The sequence below is a fragment of the Antedon bifida genome, chromosome 4 (assembly GCF_963402885.1).
Source record: "Antedon bifida chromosome 4, ecAntBifi1.1, whole genome shotgun sequence".
Classification (NCBI taxonomy): domain Eukaryota; kingdom Metazoa; phylum Echinodermata; class Crinoidea; order Comatulida; family Antedonidae; genus Antedon; species Antedon bifida.
The window spans coordinates 2,108,056-2,127,066 of NC_136229.1; the positions used below are offsets into that span (position 1 = coordinate 2,108,056).

The 19,011-nt window shown below is 36.4% G+C and overlaps 2 protein-coding genes across 2 annotated transcripts in view; one reads left to right on the forward strand and one right to left on the reverse strand.

The window, feature by feature from the left end:
* The window catches only part of LOC144840388 (solute carrier organic anion transporter family member 2A1-like), a 63,419-nt gene extending 58,928 nt beyond the window's left edge, over window positions 1-4,491 (forward strand). The window contains exon 10 of the mRNA XM_078696193.1: window positions 4,473-4,491. The gene's annotated coding sequence lies outside the window, so the exon portion shown is untranslated. The remainder of the gene's footprint in view (window positions 1-4,472) is intronic.
* LOC144840375 (uncharacterized) overlaps window positions 42-19,011 on the reverse strand; it is a 35,133-nt gene continuing 16,163 nt past the window's right edge. The window contains exons 26-49 of the mRNA XM_078696171.1: window positions 13,023-13,265; window positions 12,445-12,690; window positions 11,612-11,839; window positions 10,204-10,449; window positions 9,699-9,953; window positions 9,171-9,425; window positions 8,791-9,039; window positions 7,814-8,059; window positions 7,440-7,688; window positions 7,050-7,295; window positions 6,640-6,888; window positions 6,255-6,503; window positions 5,736-5,987; window positions 5,316-5,422; window positions 4,708-4,933; window positions 4,250-4,356; window positions 3,834-4,062; window positions 3,332-3,445; window positions 3,012-3,128; window positions 2,638-2,765; window positions 1,767-1,983; window positions 1,426-1,501; window positions 711-1,074; window positions 42-133 (exon numbers count right to left, since the gene is read on the reverse strand). Coding sequence (XP_078552297.1) covers window positions 92-133; window positions 711-1,074; window positions 1,426-1,501; window positions 1,767-1,983; window positions 2,638-2,765; window positions 3,012-3,128; window positions 3,332-3,445; window positions 3,834-4,062; window positions 4,250-4,356; window positions 4,708-4,933; window positions 5,316-5,422; window positions 5,736-5,987; window positions 6,255-6,503; window positions 6,640-6,888; window positions 7,050-7,295; window positions 7,440-7,688; window positions 7,814-8,059; window positions 8,791-9,039; window positions 9,171-9,425; window positions 9,699-9,953; window positions 10,204-10,449; window positions 11,612-11,839; window positions 12,445-12,690; window positions 13,023-13,265 — 4,940 coding nt within the window. The 3' untranslated portion in view covers window positions 42-91. The remainder of the gene's footprint in view (window positions 134-710; window positions 1,075-1,425; window positions 1,502-1,766; window positions 1,984-2,637; window positions 2,766-3,011; window positions 3,129-3,331; window positions 3,446-3,833; window positions 4,063-4,249; window positions 4,357-4,707; window positions 4,934-5,315; window positions 5,423-5,735; window positions 5,988-6,254; window positions 6,504-6,639; window positions 6,889-7,049; window positions 7,296-7,439; window positions 7,689-7,813; window positions 8,060-8,790; window positions 9,040-9,170; window positions 9,426-9,698; window positions 9,954-10,203; window positions 10,450-11,611; window positions 11,840-12,444; window positions 12,691-13,022; window positions 13,266-19,011) is intronic.

Here is a 19,011-nt window from a genome sequence, read left to right on the forward strand (position 1 = left end):
TATGTTTGTACAGTCATTTTAATAAGCTGATATTCTCAGTGTTTCACAATTTTATATTGTTGTTTTTAATCCACTGTAAAGCAGTCACTTACTAAAAGTTGTCGTAGTAAACTCTATCTCGTCTAGCACGGTCCTAAAATAAAAAAACAATAGAGTTGAGTTAAGATGTGTTGTGAAATGTTTGGTAGAAACACAGGTTTTGTTATTTTAACTGTTAAGGGCTAATTTACCCAGGTAATTTCGTTCCTATCCACCAAAGATGGGCGCTTTCAGAGTTAGTAATTTACTAACTACTTAATTAAGTTGGTTTGCAACTCAGCGGGTAACTTAACTAAGCCTGAACGTCCCTAGTACATGAGTACACCTCACACGCGACTGAAGTTTCATTGCGCATAGCATGTTTAAAAAGCGCGCTCTAAACGATACACGGGCATTTGGTCGCATTACCGTACAGTACACAGTAACAGTTTTTAACTTTTTTCGGTAATCGGTGGTCTGTACTATTCATGCTCAAGTTGCGACGGCTAGTTTGGCGGCAAAGGATGAAGAGTTAAGCTCAGCTGTCTACACTATCAAACTTTATGTGACAAAAACATGCGATGTGCCCATATATAAACACAATGACGTCATATCACTAACATATTACCTGCACATCATTGTGTCAAACTTGTTTGATAGTGTAGCGGAGCTTTAAATGCTAAAATACTTACGTCTAATTCATTCCCTGTCACAATATATGGCCTCGAAGAATTATGTTTGAACCTTGCACCCTTCTTTTCGTGTGGCATGTGGTGGTGTGTGAACACTTTACCGCTAAAATGCGTCTGTAAGTTTCGATTGTCGTACATGTTTTCTTTCGTGTATACTGGAGTGTTAACATACATTGGCGGGTTAAGTACAACATCGTCTCGGTACATTGCGTCCTCACGACTACCAGTAATGAGCAAATAAAAGCAACAGCACAAAAACAGTAGAAAAAGTAACCCGCCAATACTTCCAACGACAATGGCAACAATGATCAATGTGTCGAGGTTTTCGCTATCGCATGTCTCTCCACTGTAACCGTCTGCGCAGCTGTAAGAAGGATGGTATGGTTTTATTTATCAACATCTTTATACAGGATTACACAATCAGGTAAAATAAAGCCTGTTTTGCATTGTGGTCCTGTCTTGAATACAAAAAAAACCAGGGGGTAAAAAAAGTTTATTTTTGTAAAAAGAAATGAGATCTGTATCTAGCTTTGAATGAAGCTATTATGTTGGGGAATATTTAATTTCAGTTGGTAGGCATGGTTAGTAATACATAGTTAGTTCCGTCTAGACGTGTCTTTAATTTGACACAATAATACAGTAAGTAGCCTTACAGTGAAAAAAAGAACAACAAAATGTTATGTTTATTTATTTTAAAATGTTTAATTATACATACGTGCACGAACTCTCGAAATCATCCATATCCATTGAACATGTCCCGCCGTTTTTGCAATAATCATCTGGACATATTTCTATTTAAAAAAAGACAATTGAAAAACAAATTAGGAATGTCGTTATCTGCTAATAGCGTAGTATATTTCATATCGGTGAAAGCCAGCCAGCGATATCGTGTTCCAGGCCATAATGTGCAAAATGCATCTATGCAAATCATTAAAAATACAAAATGTTTTATTTCAAGTTTGATTTATACATCTTGTTTTGTGAGGACAATACATATTTCCTTACATCTGGGACTATTCAAGTCTTTGTATTTTAACAAAAAAATAATATGCGTACCATGGAAACTCTGTGTGTTATCTGGATCAAGGTCGAGTGTTGACCCACTCAATTCTCCCTCACTGTTCACATTCTGATCAAACAGTGCATTCAACTCGTCTTCTGTGGCACCAGCTTCTTCCATAAGCACAACAAAATCCACTACAATACTACCAGAGCTGAAGTCGAGTATTTGGATACCTAAGAAGCCATCAGCTGCTTGGAAGATAGCTGTTAGCTGTAAAAGAAAAACAAGTTTGTTGATCTTGGTGTTAATATACTTTCACACCACAGTCTCTCGAAATTTAAAAAACATTCACACGCTGTTGATCACTTTGAATAGCAAACATGCATAGTTATTACTCTCCACGCAACACTGATAAATTGATACCATTTTGTTTTTAGCGTCACTGACGAGTAAAATTATAATGTTCAAAATAATATTTTTGATTTAGCCTATATAGTGCCATTCGATCATTGCTCATGGCGGTGTGGACGTTATACTTTTTTCAAATACATGCTTCTCCCCTAAGGTTCACGTCATGTAAGTGCTGCTGCCAATTCTAGCGCTCTAGAATGGCTTTGTACACCGAGGTAATCCCCTACTCGTCTCGAAAGATTTACTAGGTTCTTTAAAGTTCCCACAAGCATGTGTACATTTAACCTACGGTTTATAATCCTTCTCCGAAAAGACTCGTCTATTCGTATTTTTAGAAAACTATCATCTTTAGAAATAAAGATATATAATTATATTTAAAAGGGCGTAATTTTGGTGGCTAAACCAACTTGTTTTGTATCAATTAGTAATTATACCAGTATATTATTCCAGTTTATCCCGACCTCATTTGTAAGTTTCTTTCTGTTTGTGACTAAGCTCAAGTACTTTACTTACTGCTTCAATGATGATAGCAACCAGTTCTCGGTACTCATCTGACGAAGGATCGTTGTACGCCTCGGTAAAGGTAGCGTCATCGACTCCAATTGAAATGATAGTAAACCCACCAGTGATTTGTCGAACCGCTAAAAGTAGATTGAAAATTTGGTTAACTTGCGTTTCCCAAACGTTAATTCGTCAAATAATGTATTAATTTCTATTAAGCTGTGTCTACACTATCAAACTTTAAGAATATGGACATGATGATGTCATATTACTACCATATTTGGACATATCACTACCATATTTGGGCACATCACACTTGTTTTGTCAAACTAGTTTGAAAGTGTCGTGTAGGCAGAGCTTATAGGTGTTTGTCTGTTTGAACTTACCGACACAGGTTGAAGAAATCTCAAAAAACCCAATATCGCATTCACATATATAGGAACCAACTAGATTTGTGCATACTTGATCATCCCTGCAAATATTGGCTGCACATTCATCTATGTCTAAACAAATCAGATGTGTATAACAAATATTACATATCCAGATCTACTTGATGACCTACTAGTGAAAACAGTACTTTTGAAATCTTAGTTTCAATAATATGCAATAATGTTAATGAGTTATTAGTTAATACTAATAAATTAATTTAGACATTGTGTTATTGAAAAAGGTGTTTATATATTTTAGTCAAATGTCAAACGCTTACCTGATTCACAATTGGTTCCTTGGTAGCCATCTGCGCATGTGCAAGTATAGGTTGTGCCAACTCGTTGACAAACTCCATCGTTTTGACAAGGTGAAGTAGCGCACACATCCTCACCTGTATATTGTTGTTGCACAAGTGAAAACAAGATAATCTTTAATGCACGCTATATTCAATTGTAGGTCGCCAGTTTCGTGAATTCGGGGTATTTTTCCTAAGCTTAGTTCCCAATAGCAACGCAACGTTTGCCCCCCCCCCCCCCCCCCCCCCTTCGTGAAATCAAACCTGTGGTGTTTGCAGCACTGTTGCGTCGTCGGTTCCCACTTGTGAATTACGCAATACAGCACTTTGCGTCAATACGTCGTAGGGTTGCGTTACCTTTGCGTCGCTAGTCGGAAGCACTTTTAGAATGAACTTATCCTTTCAAAGTAAGTGAAAAATGGAATTAATAGTCCTTATTTGACTCGTTGAAGGCTCCTAGTGAAAATGTATTAGGCCTACTCACCAATAATAAACGTGTTTGCTACAACGACATCATTTGTATCAAAATTAGTTCCATCTGTCAACGCATCATAAAATGCAGCTTCAATATCTGTTGTGGACAGTGTAGAATCGGCCACGAGATACGTATTGAACGCTATGAGTACGTTATTGTCGTCATCGAATTCGTTACTTGTTATTGTTAATCCGGCAAAATCAGGAGAGATACTGCTACTCTGCAACAGGTCATTTAGCTAAAGAACAAAGCAAGAACATTGGGCTACATTAAATCCGTATTGAAACATGTATAATGAAATTCTTAAAGCATCTCTCGTTACGCTTCACATTGAGATACATACATTTTTTAATCTACTTCTTGGTTATCAAGATACATATGTCTACATATCAAGTGTTTAAAATATAGAATATATTTTCACTTACATCGTCTTCAAGTTGTGCAATGAGTGTAGTGGCACTAGCCTCAGAAAATATTCCGTCTACTCCACGAATTTGATCCATTATCACAGATCCTGATAAGCTAATGAGATCTGGCAAAATAAATAATTTTAGATTGTTAAACATAATTGTATAATAAATATGTCAGGGTTTCGGACGGAAACCCGTACCTCGAAACATTAACAGTGGGGAAACCTAGTTTCTAAAGCGTGGTTCCCACTAGAACGCAATGACGTATCGACGCAAAGTGCTGTATTGCGTAATCGCAAGTGGGAACTGATGACGCAACAGTGCTGCAAAAATCGGTTTGATTTCACGCAGGCGGGGGCAAACACAATTATTGGAAGGGCATTTTCTTACGTTCCGTCGCTAGTGGGAACCAAGCTTTATTTCAACATGCTATACAAGATGCCAAATATACTAAAGCAATAAAGCAGTCTTACTGGCGTTAAATGAAGCGGCCACTACCAAATTATCTGTAGCAAACATTAAGGATGTGAGACGATTTTCGAAAGCGTTTTCAATGTCAGACGCTACTAAGGTTGAACCAGACGCCAACTCAACACTGTAGATCACCACTACGTTGTCATCATCGTCAAATGAGTACATTGAAACTGTAATTCCAGCAAACACGTTCCCGATACTACTTGCTCGGAACAGATCATCTAACTAAAATCATCAAAAGTATATCTTTGTGTTATAACTTTCAATTAATTTTATTTTTTTGTATTTTATAGTTTTGAGAACAGTTGCAACTCGGGTTATCATGAGAGGCATGACCATGTGGAATCCATAAATATGTTCGCATTGTGTTCAGTAACCTTTGCAAGGTACAGTTCCTACTATTATTATTATTTAGTATTATTTTCTTTCAGAGAAGAGCTAATTTTATACCGTATAGTTTAGTACAATAATAACTCGTATGTTTAATATTGTTAATCATAGAATTGTTTAAAATATGATATATACAAATTTATCTCATAATTATTATTGGAAATTTTTTATAACCATATATTATTAATAATAATGAATACGTTATAAAAATACATACGTCTTGTTCCAGTTGTGGAATAAGTAAGTTGGCTGCTGTCGTCGAGAATGTGCCATCAACTCCTCGTATTTCGTCCATAACCACGCTTCCCATAATGCTTATCGGATCTAGAAGAAAAAAAACCGTTTGATAGTAGTAGTACATTTGTTGTTTGTCATTATGTAAGTAATATTTATTGCTTTCCAAGAACAGTAAAATTTATAAAACAGCATAAAATATAAATGAAAATAAATACATAAAATAATACAAAGACTTGAGAAAAAAACACGGAAAGCAGGGGATAACCCTTTAAGCCCAAAGGCTTGTTTCCCAAGGGTTACCCGATTTCTGGTCGTAATGATATACAATTCTATCATGAATAGATGAGGCATTACTAGTATTGTTGAATGTAACTTTGTTAAATGTGCAGTGTTAACGAACCTGTTTCTACAAGAATGTTTATAACAAAAGTGCACTCGTCCGTATTAGAGGCTGCATCAGTTGCTGTATAAGTAACGGTTTCTGTCCCTGCCATACGTCGGACTCCAGATTGAAGATTTGATGAGAAAGAAGTGATTGCGTTGTTATCAGATGCCACCGGTTCAACCCATATAACCAATGCTGCCGTCGTCAAAGACAGCACATAATAGTTCATATTTGCTGGACAATTGCTAATAACTGGATCTTCATTATCTATTGCGAATGAAGGTAAGATAAGATAAAATAATAAGCGTACATATCCTGAAAGTGTTCAAGGCGCGTGTGAAACCATGACAAATTCAAACTTGAAAATAAAAACAACAACACAATTGAAAAACTGGAATAAAAGTTTTAGGTAAAGATCATGTCTTGATTAGATGATATTTACTCCCTTAATCCTGGAAAAGTTTAGGAGAGATCTTCTTAGGAAACACATGTATATAATAATATAAATAAAATAATAAGAAATGACAGACTTACCTATGACTTGAACTAATACAGTACATGTTACCGTGTTGACACCGTCAGTCGCTGAATACACAACTGGTGTTGTTCCAATGTCGTAAGTCCCTGAGCTGAAGGTCGGTGTGACGCTGACTGAGCCACGATCATCAGTGGCGACTGGCAGAGTCCAAGAAGCTACTCCAGTTGCCAGGCCTGGCGAATTGTTAACCGTTACAGCACCGGGACAGAACGTAAAAACTGGTTCAGTTGTGTCCTCTGGGAACTCTGCAAACAATGATATTGAACAAATTATGGGAAGGTATTTTCTTGTGGGTTGCTTTACGTTTCGTCGCTAGTGGGAACCAAGCTTTAGCGATTAGTTTTCTTAATATTGTGTGTTATTTACAAATACGTTAATTACCATTTACAACAACTTCAAAATCATAAGTAATTGAATTTCCACTGGAATCAGTTACTGTGTACGTAAGATCAGTTGTTCCAATATCGTAGGCGCCTCCATTCGTACCACCTGTTAACAATATTGATGGAGTTGCATCTACATTGTCTGATACAGTAGGTTCTGGCCAGCTAACCAGTGCCGTAGTCGCACCCAGTGCTGCAGTAACCGGAACTGGAGGAGTTATCTGTGTTATTTGAGGGTCTTGATTGTCTGAAAAAAGAAGAAAATTTTTAATATTTTGCTGCTTATTTCTATTTTCTCCATCTACACACAATGTTATGATTAATTTCTGTGCCATCATGGAAGGATAACTGATTGTTTTAATGTATTGTGTATTCCTATCATAGAACCAGTCAATCAAGTACACTAACCTAAAACCGTTATAAAGAAGACGCATTGAGTAGATTGACCAGACGAATCAACAGCAGTGTATGTCACCTGATTGCTACCAAACTCAAACTCTTGTCCTGAAGTTGAAGATGAAGTAGGATTGATTGCCCCATCACGTGCGTCTGTAGCTACGGGCGTGGTCCATGCTTCCGTGGCTGTAGAAAGACCCTGGTCGGTGTTTACAGATGAACTTGCGGGACAGAATGTGAACTCGGGGGGTAAGTCCTCTGAAATAGATAATGTATTTATAATTTTTCAAAGGTTGGTTAATGACAATTTTATAAAAAATTTTATATTTAAGAATAAGAAGAAGATGCATAGATATCTCGAGCTTTTTATAAAAGTATAATTATCTTTGATTATTAAATTACCGTTAACAATTGCATTGAAAGAATACGTGGCAAAGTTTCCGGATTCGTCTGTAACAATATACGTTAAAGGAGTTGTGCCGACGTCATAACTCCCTCCATTCGTTCCGCCCGTCAACGTCACTACCGGACTCGGGTCAGCGTTGTCATTCACCACTGGCTCGACCCAAGCCACGATAGCAGACGGTACTCCAGCTAGCGCCCAGGCCACTGGTGAATCAGGAGTGGTAATGAACTCTGGGTCTTGGTTGTCTAAAAGTAGATACAAATTATTTTTACTTCACTGGCTGGTTTAAATTCCTCTATAAACTGCAGTTTAAATTTTTGTGTTAAAGCAAATTTCGTATGTTTCAGGTTTTTAGAAGAAAACAACTTACCGTTGACCGTTATAGAGAAAGAACATTCTGTCTCCTGATTGGCGGAATCTGTAGCTGTATACACAATTGGATTGTTGCCAATACCAAGCGGCTGTCCTGAAGATGATGTTGACGTGGGTATAATGGCACCGTCAATGTCGTCCTCTGCTACTGGCGTTGTCCATATTGCCGTTCCCGTCGCTGAATTTAGATCAGTATTTATACTGCTACTATCCGGACAGAATGAAAACGTAGGTGGTTCGTCCACTATAATTATTAAAAATAATATATGACATTAATTTAAAGTTTTCTTGTGAATAGTAAACAGATCTAGAAAACACACTGTGTCGCGAGATGGATAGCCAAGAAACTCATTATTATGTCGTCGCTTGTCGTAAATCAAAAGCTCCCTAATAATAATAATAATTTATTTGGAAGCTAAACTTTTGAAACAGTGGCACACTTCTAGAATAAAGGTGCGTCCAGAGTAAGTAAAATAAAAGTTAGAGAATAAAAAAAATGTCCACATCATACGTATAGTTATGAAAAGCAATTGTTTCAAGAAATGTATATTGTATCAATTTTGCATAGCTAGTTAGCATACTGTATTATTTTGACAGGTTGAAATCGAATCTATATGCAAATTTAGTGTAAAGCGTTTTAATCTGCTTGAGTGAGTAGCCTACACGACATATTGCAACTGCTGCCTCATGGAATTAAACAAGATTGATTGAATTCAATGATTTCCCGTAATTTATCAGTTGCTTTTGGAACTATAATGCATGTATTTTGTGAGTAGATTATTTTTCATTTATTTATAATTCAATTTATATTTCAAATTACAATTTACAATGAATTGCCTCGTTGTTTTACAAAGAGCTCTTCCTCGGTATAACAATACATCGTTTATGTTATGGGCGGCTACTGGAGCCAAAAATAGCGTCGCTTTGATACTGAAACATGAATAACCAATTTATATAGTGTAATCAAGTATTTACCTGTTACTGTCACTGTGAAGGAACAATCATTATTTATGTTTCCATAATTGTCGGAAATTGTGTACGTCACTGTCCTCACTCCTTGGTTAAAGTCAGATCCGGGCGTTGGCGATGATATAACTGTATAATCGCCTGAGTTGTCTTGGACAGTTGGTGAGGTCCATGTTACGGATGTTGATATTTCTCCTGATAGTATAGTTTCGGTAATGTCTGTCGGACAGTTTGTCACCGTTGGTGCTTCTGTATCAACTAATGAAGACAAAATACATTCAATTTATCGTTCCTATTCTTACACATTTTTATAAAACAGCCGATATCGAATGTGCGTTTCATACAGGAACTATAAGTCTAAACCAAACCTATACTGTGTTTAGGCCTACCTGTTATAGATACAGTAAATGCACAGAAGTCTTCATTTCCTTTGTCATCCGTTGCCGTGTACGTCACCAATGTATTTTGATCGGCAGGAAAGGCATAACCTGGTTCATAATCTGTTGTAAGTTCCACAGCACCAGAGTCGTCCGTTGCTGACGGTGGATCCCATGACACTTGGTATGATGTCGTTCCACTACTAACAAACTCATTAATGTTTGATGGGCAGTCTTCAATAACTGGATCGGCAGAATCAATAAATCCTAATGGAATAGAATGACATATAAAAAGGATTTGTCTATCTATAACGCGATTCTATTCTTGTGAATTGGAGAATGCCTTAATTGGAAAGTAATTTATTCTAGTATAGTCGATAGGATACTTAATACGAAGTGGTTAGGATTCCGGCAGAATCAACGCAATTGATTGGTCAATTGAAAATCGCACATCCTAACCACCGCGTACATAATATTGTTTAGAAAGATTTCCTTTTCTTCATCATTTCTTTTTGCAAAACAAGTTTCGTGTTGGCCTACCTGTAACAGTTATCTGAAATTGACAACTGCCTGTATTTCCGGAAGAATCCCGTGCAATATAAACTACATCAGTAACACCAATGTCAAAGTCGGAACCAGGTTCCTTAGTTACTGACAATGTTGGACTTGTGTTTGAATTGTCTGTTGCAGTTGGGGGCGTCCACGCAGCAGATGCCGTTTCACTTCCAAACTCAGCCTCGATTGTCTGATCTCCAGGACAGTTACTAATCTCGGGATTTTCTGTATCCTCTGGAGCTATGATATTTAAATTTAGGATCTTTATAGTTTGATAGGTGTTTAAAGAATGTTTACAAACGTGCTTAATACATCACATTATATATTTTAACATTTTCCATGGCTGCTGCTTCTAATTAGGTTTTTATAGAGACAATTAGGTTTTATGTTTATTACTCATGCATCCAGCCTTATAAGAAAATAATGAAAACAATTTGTGAAAAGCCTAATGTCCGAAGATGGAAAAAGATAAGAAGTTTTGTTTTCTTACGATCGATTGTAACAGTAAAAGAACAAATTGATTCCAGATCTGTAGATGCGGTAAAAACACAGTTGACTTCATTCAGTGAATCGACAGCAAACTCGGCTCCAGAATAATAGTTACAGTCGGCCACCAGAGAACTACCAGACTCTGTCGCCATTGGTTCATCCCAAATTGCTATAGTCGTCGAGTCACCTTCATCTGCGACGATTACTTGACTCTCGGGACAGACCGTAATGACAGGAGCTCCGGTTCCTTGGAAGATATTAGATGGATATTAAACAACATAAAAATATTTTTTTTAATTTACTAGGCTAAAAAAGACTTTTTTGTTACAGTATATGGTCCTAAGTTATAGAATGAACTGTCTACAGAAACGAGAAAATATTTAAAAACTCTGTAAAAAAAAACATATTTCCAAATACAATCATAATGTGCCGTAGTTAAATTTGTATTTTTAAATGAATTATCTGAAACATTTATGAATTTTTTTAGGATTATAATTTATAGATCGCTAATGATTTGTCATGCGGTTATTAGACAAGTTCTTTTACTTCTTTTTCCGATCCCTGAAACAGGGATTTATTGATACATTTTAAGTTATTGTAATTAATGTATGCTTCTTTTATTTCTTGAACTGTTTTTAAATAAATGTTGTTGATTTATGAATTACGAATACCAAGTTGTTAGATATTTTAATGCTTATCAGAAGTTATTTTTGTTTTAAATGCATTAATCATTCCCTGGTCTATTAGTATCCGGGAAGATTAGTAACAGTGAAGATTAGTACCAGGGAAGATTAGTACCAGGGAAGATTAGTACTAGTGAAGATTAGTACCAGAGAAGATTAGTACTAGTGAAGATTAGTACCAAGGAAGATTAGTACCAGGGAAGATTAGTACCAGGGAAGATTAGTACCAGGGAAGATTAGTACTAGTGAAGATTAGTACCAGGGAAGATAAGTACTAGGGAAGATTAGTACCAAGGAAGATTAGTACTAGTGAAGATTAGTACCAGGGAAGATTAGTACTTGTGAAGATTAGTACCAGGGAAGATTAGTACCAGTGAAGATTAGTACCAGGGAAGATTAGTACTAATGAAGATTAGTACCAGGGAAGATTATATTACCAGTGAAGATTAGTACCAAGGAAGATTAGTACCAGGGAAGATTAGTACCAGGGAAGATTATTACTAGTGAAGATTAGTACTAGTGAAGATTAGTACCAGGGAAGATTAGTACTAGGGAAGATTAGTACTAGTGAAGATTAGTATCAGTGAAGATTAGTACTAGTGAAGATTAGTACCAGGGAAGATTAGTACCAGTGAAGATTAGTACCAGGGAAGATTAGTACCAGGGAAGATTAGTACCAGGGAAGATTAGTACCATACCTCAATTAAAAATAATGTATTCCTTTACCTTGTATGTTTACACTGAAGAAGCAGTAAGCCTCGTTATCGTATTGGTCATACGCTGTATACATTACATTAGTTATTCCCGATTCCAAAGTTGAACCCGGATTAACTGTCGAAGTCAACGTCACTAAAACTGTGTTATCTGTCGCCGTTGGTGGTGCCCATCTGGCAATATTTGTGTCGTCAACTACAAAACTTTCTGGGCAATTAAAGATTTGTGGAATCTCACGATCTTGAAATTTAAACAAAACATCACATCATTAGATAATTGTTATGTTGTTAAAGCATTATGCAAGAATCATTGTGGCACTTTCATTAATTTCTGCTTTATCTTGTCCATTTAAAGATGTATTTTCCCCCCAAACAAACATAAACAATTAAGATTAATTACATCATATTTTGAATAGGTTATTGTGTAGTTTTAATTACTTCCGTAAAAAAACGGGAAAAATAATGTTTTCACTTATAAAATGACAAATAAATGGTTAAATTCAACGAAAAACCCATTGGCTGGCAGCCAATTTGACTTTTTTTGCTTTAAATTATAGTTTTTTAGGTAATTTTTTTTTTTTTGATCCAATTTTTGGTCGAAGTGGATAACTATTATGTGACATTAAAATGGCATATTCAACAAACATTTTTAAGAATTATTTTTTCATGTGGACAATACATATACTTCTGGTCTAAATTGACACATTTTCTGCAGGGAACCAGAGAAGTGTTAGATTCGTTGATCACATTTCCAGCATCATGTATCCATGGAGGTATACAATTAAATCTAATTTTATACCTCCATGATAGATCATCGTGCATAATTGTACAATGGCCATTACTTACCATTCACAGTAATGGTAAATACACAGGTACCGGTATTCCCCTCGTTGTCGGTGCTTTCATAGGTGTTGGTATAAGTTCCAACAGGGAAGGTTGAGCCTGGTGCGTATGTACTTGTTGACGTCAGGTTTCCATCGATGTTATCGACAGCGTACGGCTCTGTCCAGTTCACTGTCGCCGTTGGTTGTCTGAAGTCGGTGTTTTCATCGATATTGCTTGGACAGTTCACGAATACTGGAGGCTGATTGTCTATAAAAAGTATCCATTATACTTGAAACTCATACGTTTTGTTATTAAACAAGTCAATACTTATAGTACAAAAACATTTTCCGAAAAAACGAAATTATGGCTGATTGTAACCGTATCAAAATTGACACTATAGGCCTACAAATATAAATTCTCAAAAATTCAATATAATTCTTGTTAGATGAAGAAACCTTAGTAGGAAAAAGTAAACTCATTGATAATTAAACCATAAATGCAGAAAATATCACGTAATACCGTTATTTTTTAAAAACCTACTAAAAACTAATTTAGGCCTATGTTTAACTCATTTCATGTCGGCTTTGATTTAAACCTACCGTTGACTGTTATTGAAAATGTGCATTCAACTTTGTTCCCTGAAGAATCTCTAGCCTCATATATAACGTATGTTACGCCACTTTGGAATTGGTATCCACTCGGATAGTTTGACGATAGTCCAGGTTGTCCTGAGTTATCAGTAGCCGTTGGTGGCGTCCAGATTGCTGCAATTGTATTGCTCTCTGAAGTTATTGTTAGTCGTTGGTTTTCAGGACAATTATTTATTTCTGGAAATTCATCATCTACAAAATAAAATAAACATTTGCATATACATATGATGCACTGATACTTAATGTTTGTGAGCAATTCTTATTTCACGAGTCGCATACATGTTTATTGAGAGTTCATTGTTCCGCATTTCTATACTATAACGATAACTATCGACGATAAATAGATAAACATACATTTTTCTTGCATAAAACAAAATAAATTAGAAAAGTTTTGTTCTAGAAGTATAGGATAATCATTTATTCTGTCTTTGATAAAAAAAAGTTTTTTCTTTAATCCAATCAAATGACGTCATGATCAATAAAAACAATAACATCGTTGTATTTTCACGATATTATTGCTCTTATCAATCATGACGTCATTTGATTGGACGTGTGAAAATATAACTTTCATCAAAGGCAGCATAGATGGTTATCTTATAGTTTTAGGATGAAAACTTTTTAATTTTTGTTTTCAGGTATGAAAAATTTATTTATTTATTTAGGTATAAAACACATATACAAAACAGCAGCCATTGGCTGAAAACGTTTGCTTACAATCAAAATACAAATTTAAAGTAAAAGAGGCACAATTATAAACAGTATAGAAAAATAACTATATACTATAAAACACAAAATACTATATAATTCGTTAATAAAATTAAGTACGTAATTATTATTATTATTATTATTTAAGATTATTAATAGTATATACATTATTAAAATTATTATAAAAGGTCGAAACGGCATCGAGAAAGTGAAAAATAATCATGGAAATCTACCAATATCAGTTAGCATTAATAAACTTAACAATCGTAGGTATGGCAGACCTTTGGTATCGTTCAGTTTTACACCTGGGGGGAAGAAGACTTCCGGTTGTATTAGTTGTATTAGACCTAAGGGTTCTCTTCTGCCCGCGGCAAGGAGGTAGCATGTCTCGAAAACAGTTGGACTTGAGTAACCCCCTGCCAAAGGACAACACAAGAGTGCCTCTCCTTGCTTCGAGAGAAGGTAACCCTGTAACCTCTAGGGCATTGTCATAGGAAATGTAGGTAGCACCTAACATTATTCGACATGCTCTTTTCTGGATGGTCTCAATGCTGTTGGCCATTTTCTTGGTAATAGCACCATGCCATACCTGGCAAGCGTATTCCAAGATGGGCCTAATGTAGGAAGTGTACACAGTGATTAGGTCATCAAGAACAACATTGACTTTCTTTAAAATACATAGAGCAAAGAGTCTTCTTGATGCCCGTGAGACGATATCTTGGGTGTTGAGGTCCCACTTCAAATTACTTTGAATTGTGACGCCAAGCAATCTCATATGTTCTACTACATCAAGGTTGGAGCCATTTAGATTAAAAATGGGAGACGCAGCGTCAACGCTGATGTCTTTCAAAAAGTTAACAGTCATTATATGGCACTTAGAGGGCTTTGGGATCATATTATTCTTTCTACACCAATCATTAACATCATTAAGCATCTCTTGCATTGCAGGCCTTGCTCCTTTGCTAACTACCTCTCCCAGGGTGAGGTCGTCTACGTATTTCCACCTTCTGCAGCTTCCGACACATGCATCATTAATGAGCACCAAGAATAACACGGGACCAAGCTTAGTCCCTTGCGGGACGCCACAGGTTATCTTACTAGAAGTAGATGTACATCCAGTATATTTGGTATTCATGGTGCGATCAGTGAGGAAGCTGCAGATGGTGGGAATTATAGACGACCTCACCCCGATGTCGATTAACTTCTTTATAAGAATGGAGTGGTCAACGAGGTCAAAAGCTTTGGTGAAATCAATTGCGCACAGATTAACGTAAGTTCCACCACACTCAAGATCTTTGAGCACCGAGTCAATTAAGCTTATAAGATAATGGGATGTCGATGATTTCTTCCTACTTCCAAATTGTCTAGAATCTAAGCTAATATTTATATCCTCGACAATCCACTTAACTAAAAACGATTCAAAGACTCTGGCTAGACTGTTGGCTGCCAGAGGCGCTTGACAGTGTTACTCCCATTCTGCTTTTAAAATCTTGCTTTTTGGGTTTTAAGTACACATTTTGAGAGTGATTTTACTACCAATATTGTTATCAGCACTTGCAACTATTGTATTGTATATTCTTTTTTCTTATTTTTATCAGCTAAACTGGATTTAGAAAAGATTTTTTATAGCTTATAGCTAGGCCCTATCTAGCTGTGTGCATGCTATTGTCTTAGCAGTGTTCAGTGAAGCAAAGCCTATTGTTGCCTAAGAACTTTGGGACAGCATAGCACAGAAGATTTGTTTACAGGGCCTAGAGTCGGTGTATGTGTGATATTATTATTATAATCTACCATTGCTGCGAGTAAACTATGTTGACCTATAACTATAGCTACTCAAAGCTACTTAACCTGAGACAATATGCTGGAAAAATTACTACTGCGGTTGGAAGTGTTTTGAAAGACTTGGGAATTTTCCATTATAGAGGTACCCGTGGTGGACGCAAGTCAAAATTTCACACAAAGAGTAATAAAGATATAGATTCTAAAAACCTTTCAAACATAAACAAGAAAGTACAAGAAGCAGTTAGGAAACAAAAGCCTGCAAAATATTTTCATTGGCGAGCAGGACAGATTAATGTTAATACCTGCTCAGATGACTTCTTACTACATGAAACCCTCATTCAAATTAAAGCAGCAAACCTTGACATCGTGTGTATGCAGGAAGTGAGACGGATTGGTACCGGTGCAATCTCACATGAGGGCTACAATGTATACTGGACTGGACTGAAAATCAAAAAGATGTATGGAGTTGCTATTGCCATCAAACAGTCACCCCATATCAAAGTGTCTAATGTTTATTATGTATATGAACGTCTAATGGCAATAGACGTCACAATAAAAAATTGTAAATTAAGAATTGTGTCTGCGTACTCTCCTACGGAATCCGGTTCACAATCATCAAAGGATATTTTCTATGCAAAACTCTCCAAAGTAACAAGAGTCGAGAACAACACAAAACTCTTACTGATGGGAGACTTTAATGCAACATCAACAATAACAACCAGAAAATCACTCTTTGATGGAAACCTACATAGATTTCAAGACACAGATGACATTAGTAACGACAATGGCACAAGACTCATCAACTACTGCTCTGACTTCAAGCTATGCATACTGAACACCTGGTTTGACCATTCAAACGTTCATCGGATCACTTGGCATAGCAACGATGGTGTTACAAAGAAAACACTAGATTACAACATATGTGATCACTGGTTGAGGAAGTATGTTACTGACACAAGAGTCTATAACAACTATTATCTTTCGTCTGATCATAGAATCCTTGTGAGTAATATGACAACACCAGCCAACAAAGCAGCCAGGTGGAAGAAGCATAAAAAGAAAAAACAGAGCAAAAGAGCCAACATGAGTAAACTTAAAGATCGAGAAGTAAGAAATAATGTTAAAACAAAGATAGAAGAAGAAATTAATAAAATTAATAAAATTACTTCTCCTGAAAAGACAACAACCACTACATCAACTGAGCGCTATACAACACTTATGACAGTGCTAAATAAGGCAGTTGAAGAAGTCCCGAAGAAAACAAGAAACCAAAATGCTCATCCCTGGGATGGTGATGAAAGACTACAACAGCTTATAAAAGAAAGAAAGAATATTAACAAAAGCACAGTTACCTACAAAGAAGAGGAGATCAAGGCTATGCAGAAAGCAATTAAGATAAGGGTTAAGGAACTACGGAATGAATATTTGTATGAAGAAGCAAGCAAGTTAAATGAAGCCCACCAAAATAGAAAAATATTTGATTTATGGAGAAAAGCTAAGGAGCACGGTGATGTTATAAGAAAAGCACCAAAGCCTATAAAATGTCCTGGATTACGTGAACACTTTAAAGATCACTTTAATCCAGACCAATCTAGCCTTAAAATCCCAGATGAAATTAGCACACCTCCAGAATATATTATCAACCTGAGACAACCAGAATTTGAGATAGACAATGAACCTCCGTCCAAGAAAGAAATTATTGATGCAATCGGACATCTAAAAGGTCGCAAAGCTACCCTAGATGTCGCTTCTGAAATGTTGCAAGTCGCCACAGAGAACCCAGTATTCGTCGACCATGTACATAGACTGTTTGAGGAAATTTGGAGAACGAAAGAAGTACCAAGTGATTGGGGACTGTCCAAATTAACAACCATTTGGAAAAAAAAAGGCAGTCCACTTGATCCATCAATGTATAGAGGAATATCGATTGGGTCTACATTTTCAAAGATACTTATGGTTATCATTCTTTCACGTTTTTCCATCTTTTATGAAAGTCAACTTCTACGCACACAGTTTGGATTCAGGTCCAACAGAGGGTGCAATGATGCTATATATGTAATCAAGCAGATCCAGGAAATTGCGTATCGCTCAAATCGCAAACTCTATACATGCTTCATTGATTTAACAGCAGCATTCGACCATGTGAATCGTAATCTTCTTTTCCTAAGCGTTCGTAATAGGTTTCACTTAAACCAGTCTACTACTATGATTGACATTATACAATCACTGTACAGCTCAACGAAAGCATACCTTGCTGACGACGATCCGAGTGATGATAAGTTCGAAACATCTTCTGGGGTGCGACAGGGTGGTATTGAGAGTACCAGCATGTTTAACCAATATTTTGATTACGTTATTAGAGTGTTCAAACAACGCTGTAAAGATGCTAGTTTGGATGGCCTAATGATACAATACCTAATTCCTATTGAAGCTACAAATCGTGCTCAAAGACGTAAAGCACCATCAAGGGGCATCTATGACGACTTTGAAAGTGGCTATGCTGATGACTTTGCTGTAAGCTCCTGGTCACAAGAAGAACTGCAAACCATTGTGAACATCTTGAATAAAGTCTGTCTGGAATTTGGTCTAAGAATTAGTGCCCCCAAAACAGAAACCATTATATGGAACTGGAAAGAGGAAGTTGAAGAATACCCAAGATGCATCATACAAATTGGCGGCGTACACATTAACAACGTAACACACTTTAGATACCTTGGTGTATGGGCTACCTACAATGATGTTCATATTGGAGATCAAGAAGTAAAATACAGAATCAATTCAGCCAAAGGAGCATTTGCAGAGAATAGAGCATTGCTTACCAACAGAACGATCCACTTACAAACAAGAATGATGTTTCTTAATGGTCTAGTTAGGAGTAGACTCACCTATGGTTGCCATGCTTGGAGGGCAACAGGAAGTGAAATGTCCAAACTTAGCACAACATACAAAACCTTCCTAAGAAGAATGCTAGTGAATGGCTTTCAAAGAGTCTGCCCACCAAACCATGTAGACATATCCTCAGATGAAGAAACAGATGAAAACTATATAGACTGGCGTTACGTTATTGATAATGACGATCTCTACAAAATTACTGGCTGTCAGCCGCTAGAAGAATATGTCTACAAGCAACAATTCAACTGGATCGGACATGTAATTAGAAAAGAAAATGAAGATCCTACAAAAATTCTTACTTTTCACACAACCCAAAGTAAACGAAGAGGTCGGAAGATACCATCAATACTTGATAGAGTTGTACAACAAAGTCAACTTACTAGATGCAACTTCATTAGAGCCTGCTTCAACAGAAATTTATAATTCCCAGCAATGTTTTAACTGTATATATGAACTGTTTATAAGTTGTTTTGAGACTGTGTAATTTGGTAGTAGTCACTCTCATACTGTAGGCCTACATTTAAAAGTAACACATCCAAATGCCAACTTTAAGTCAATG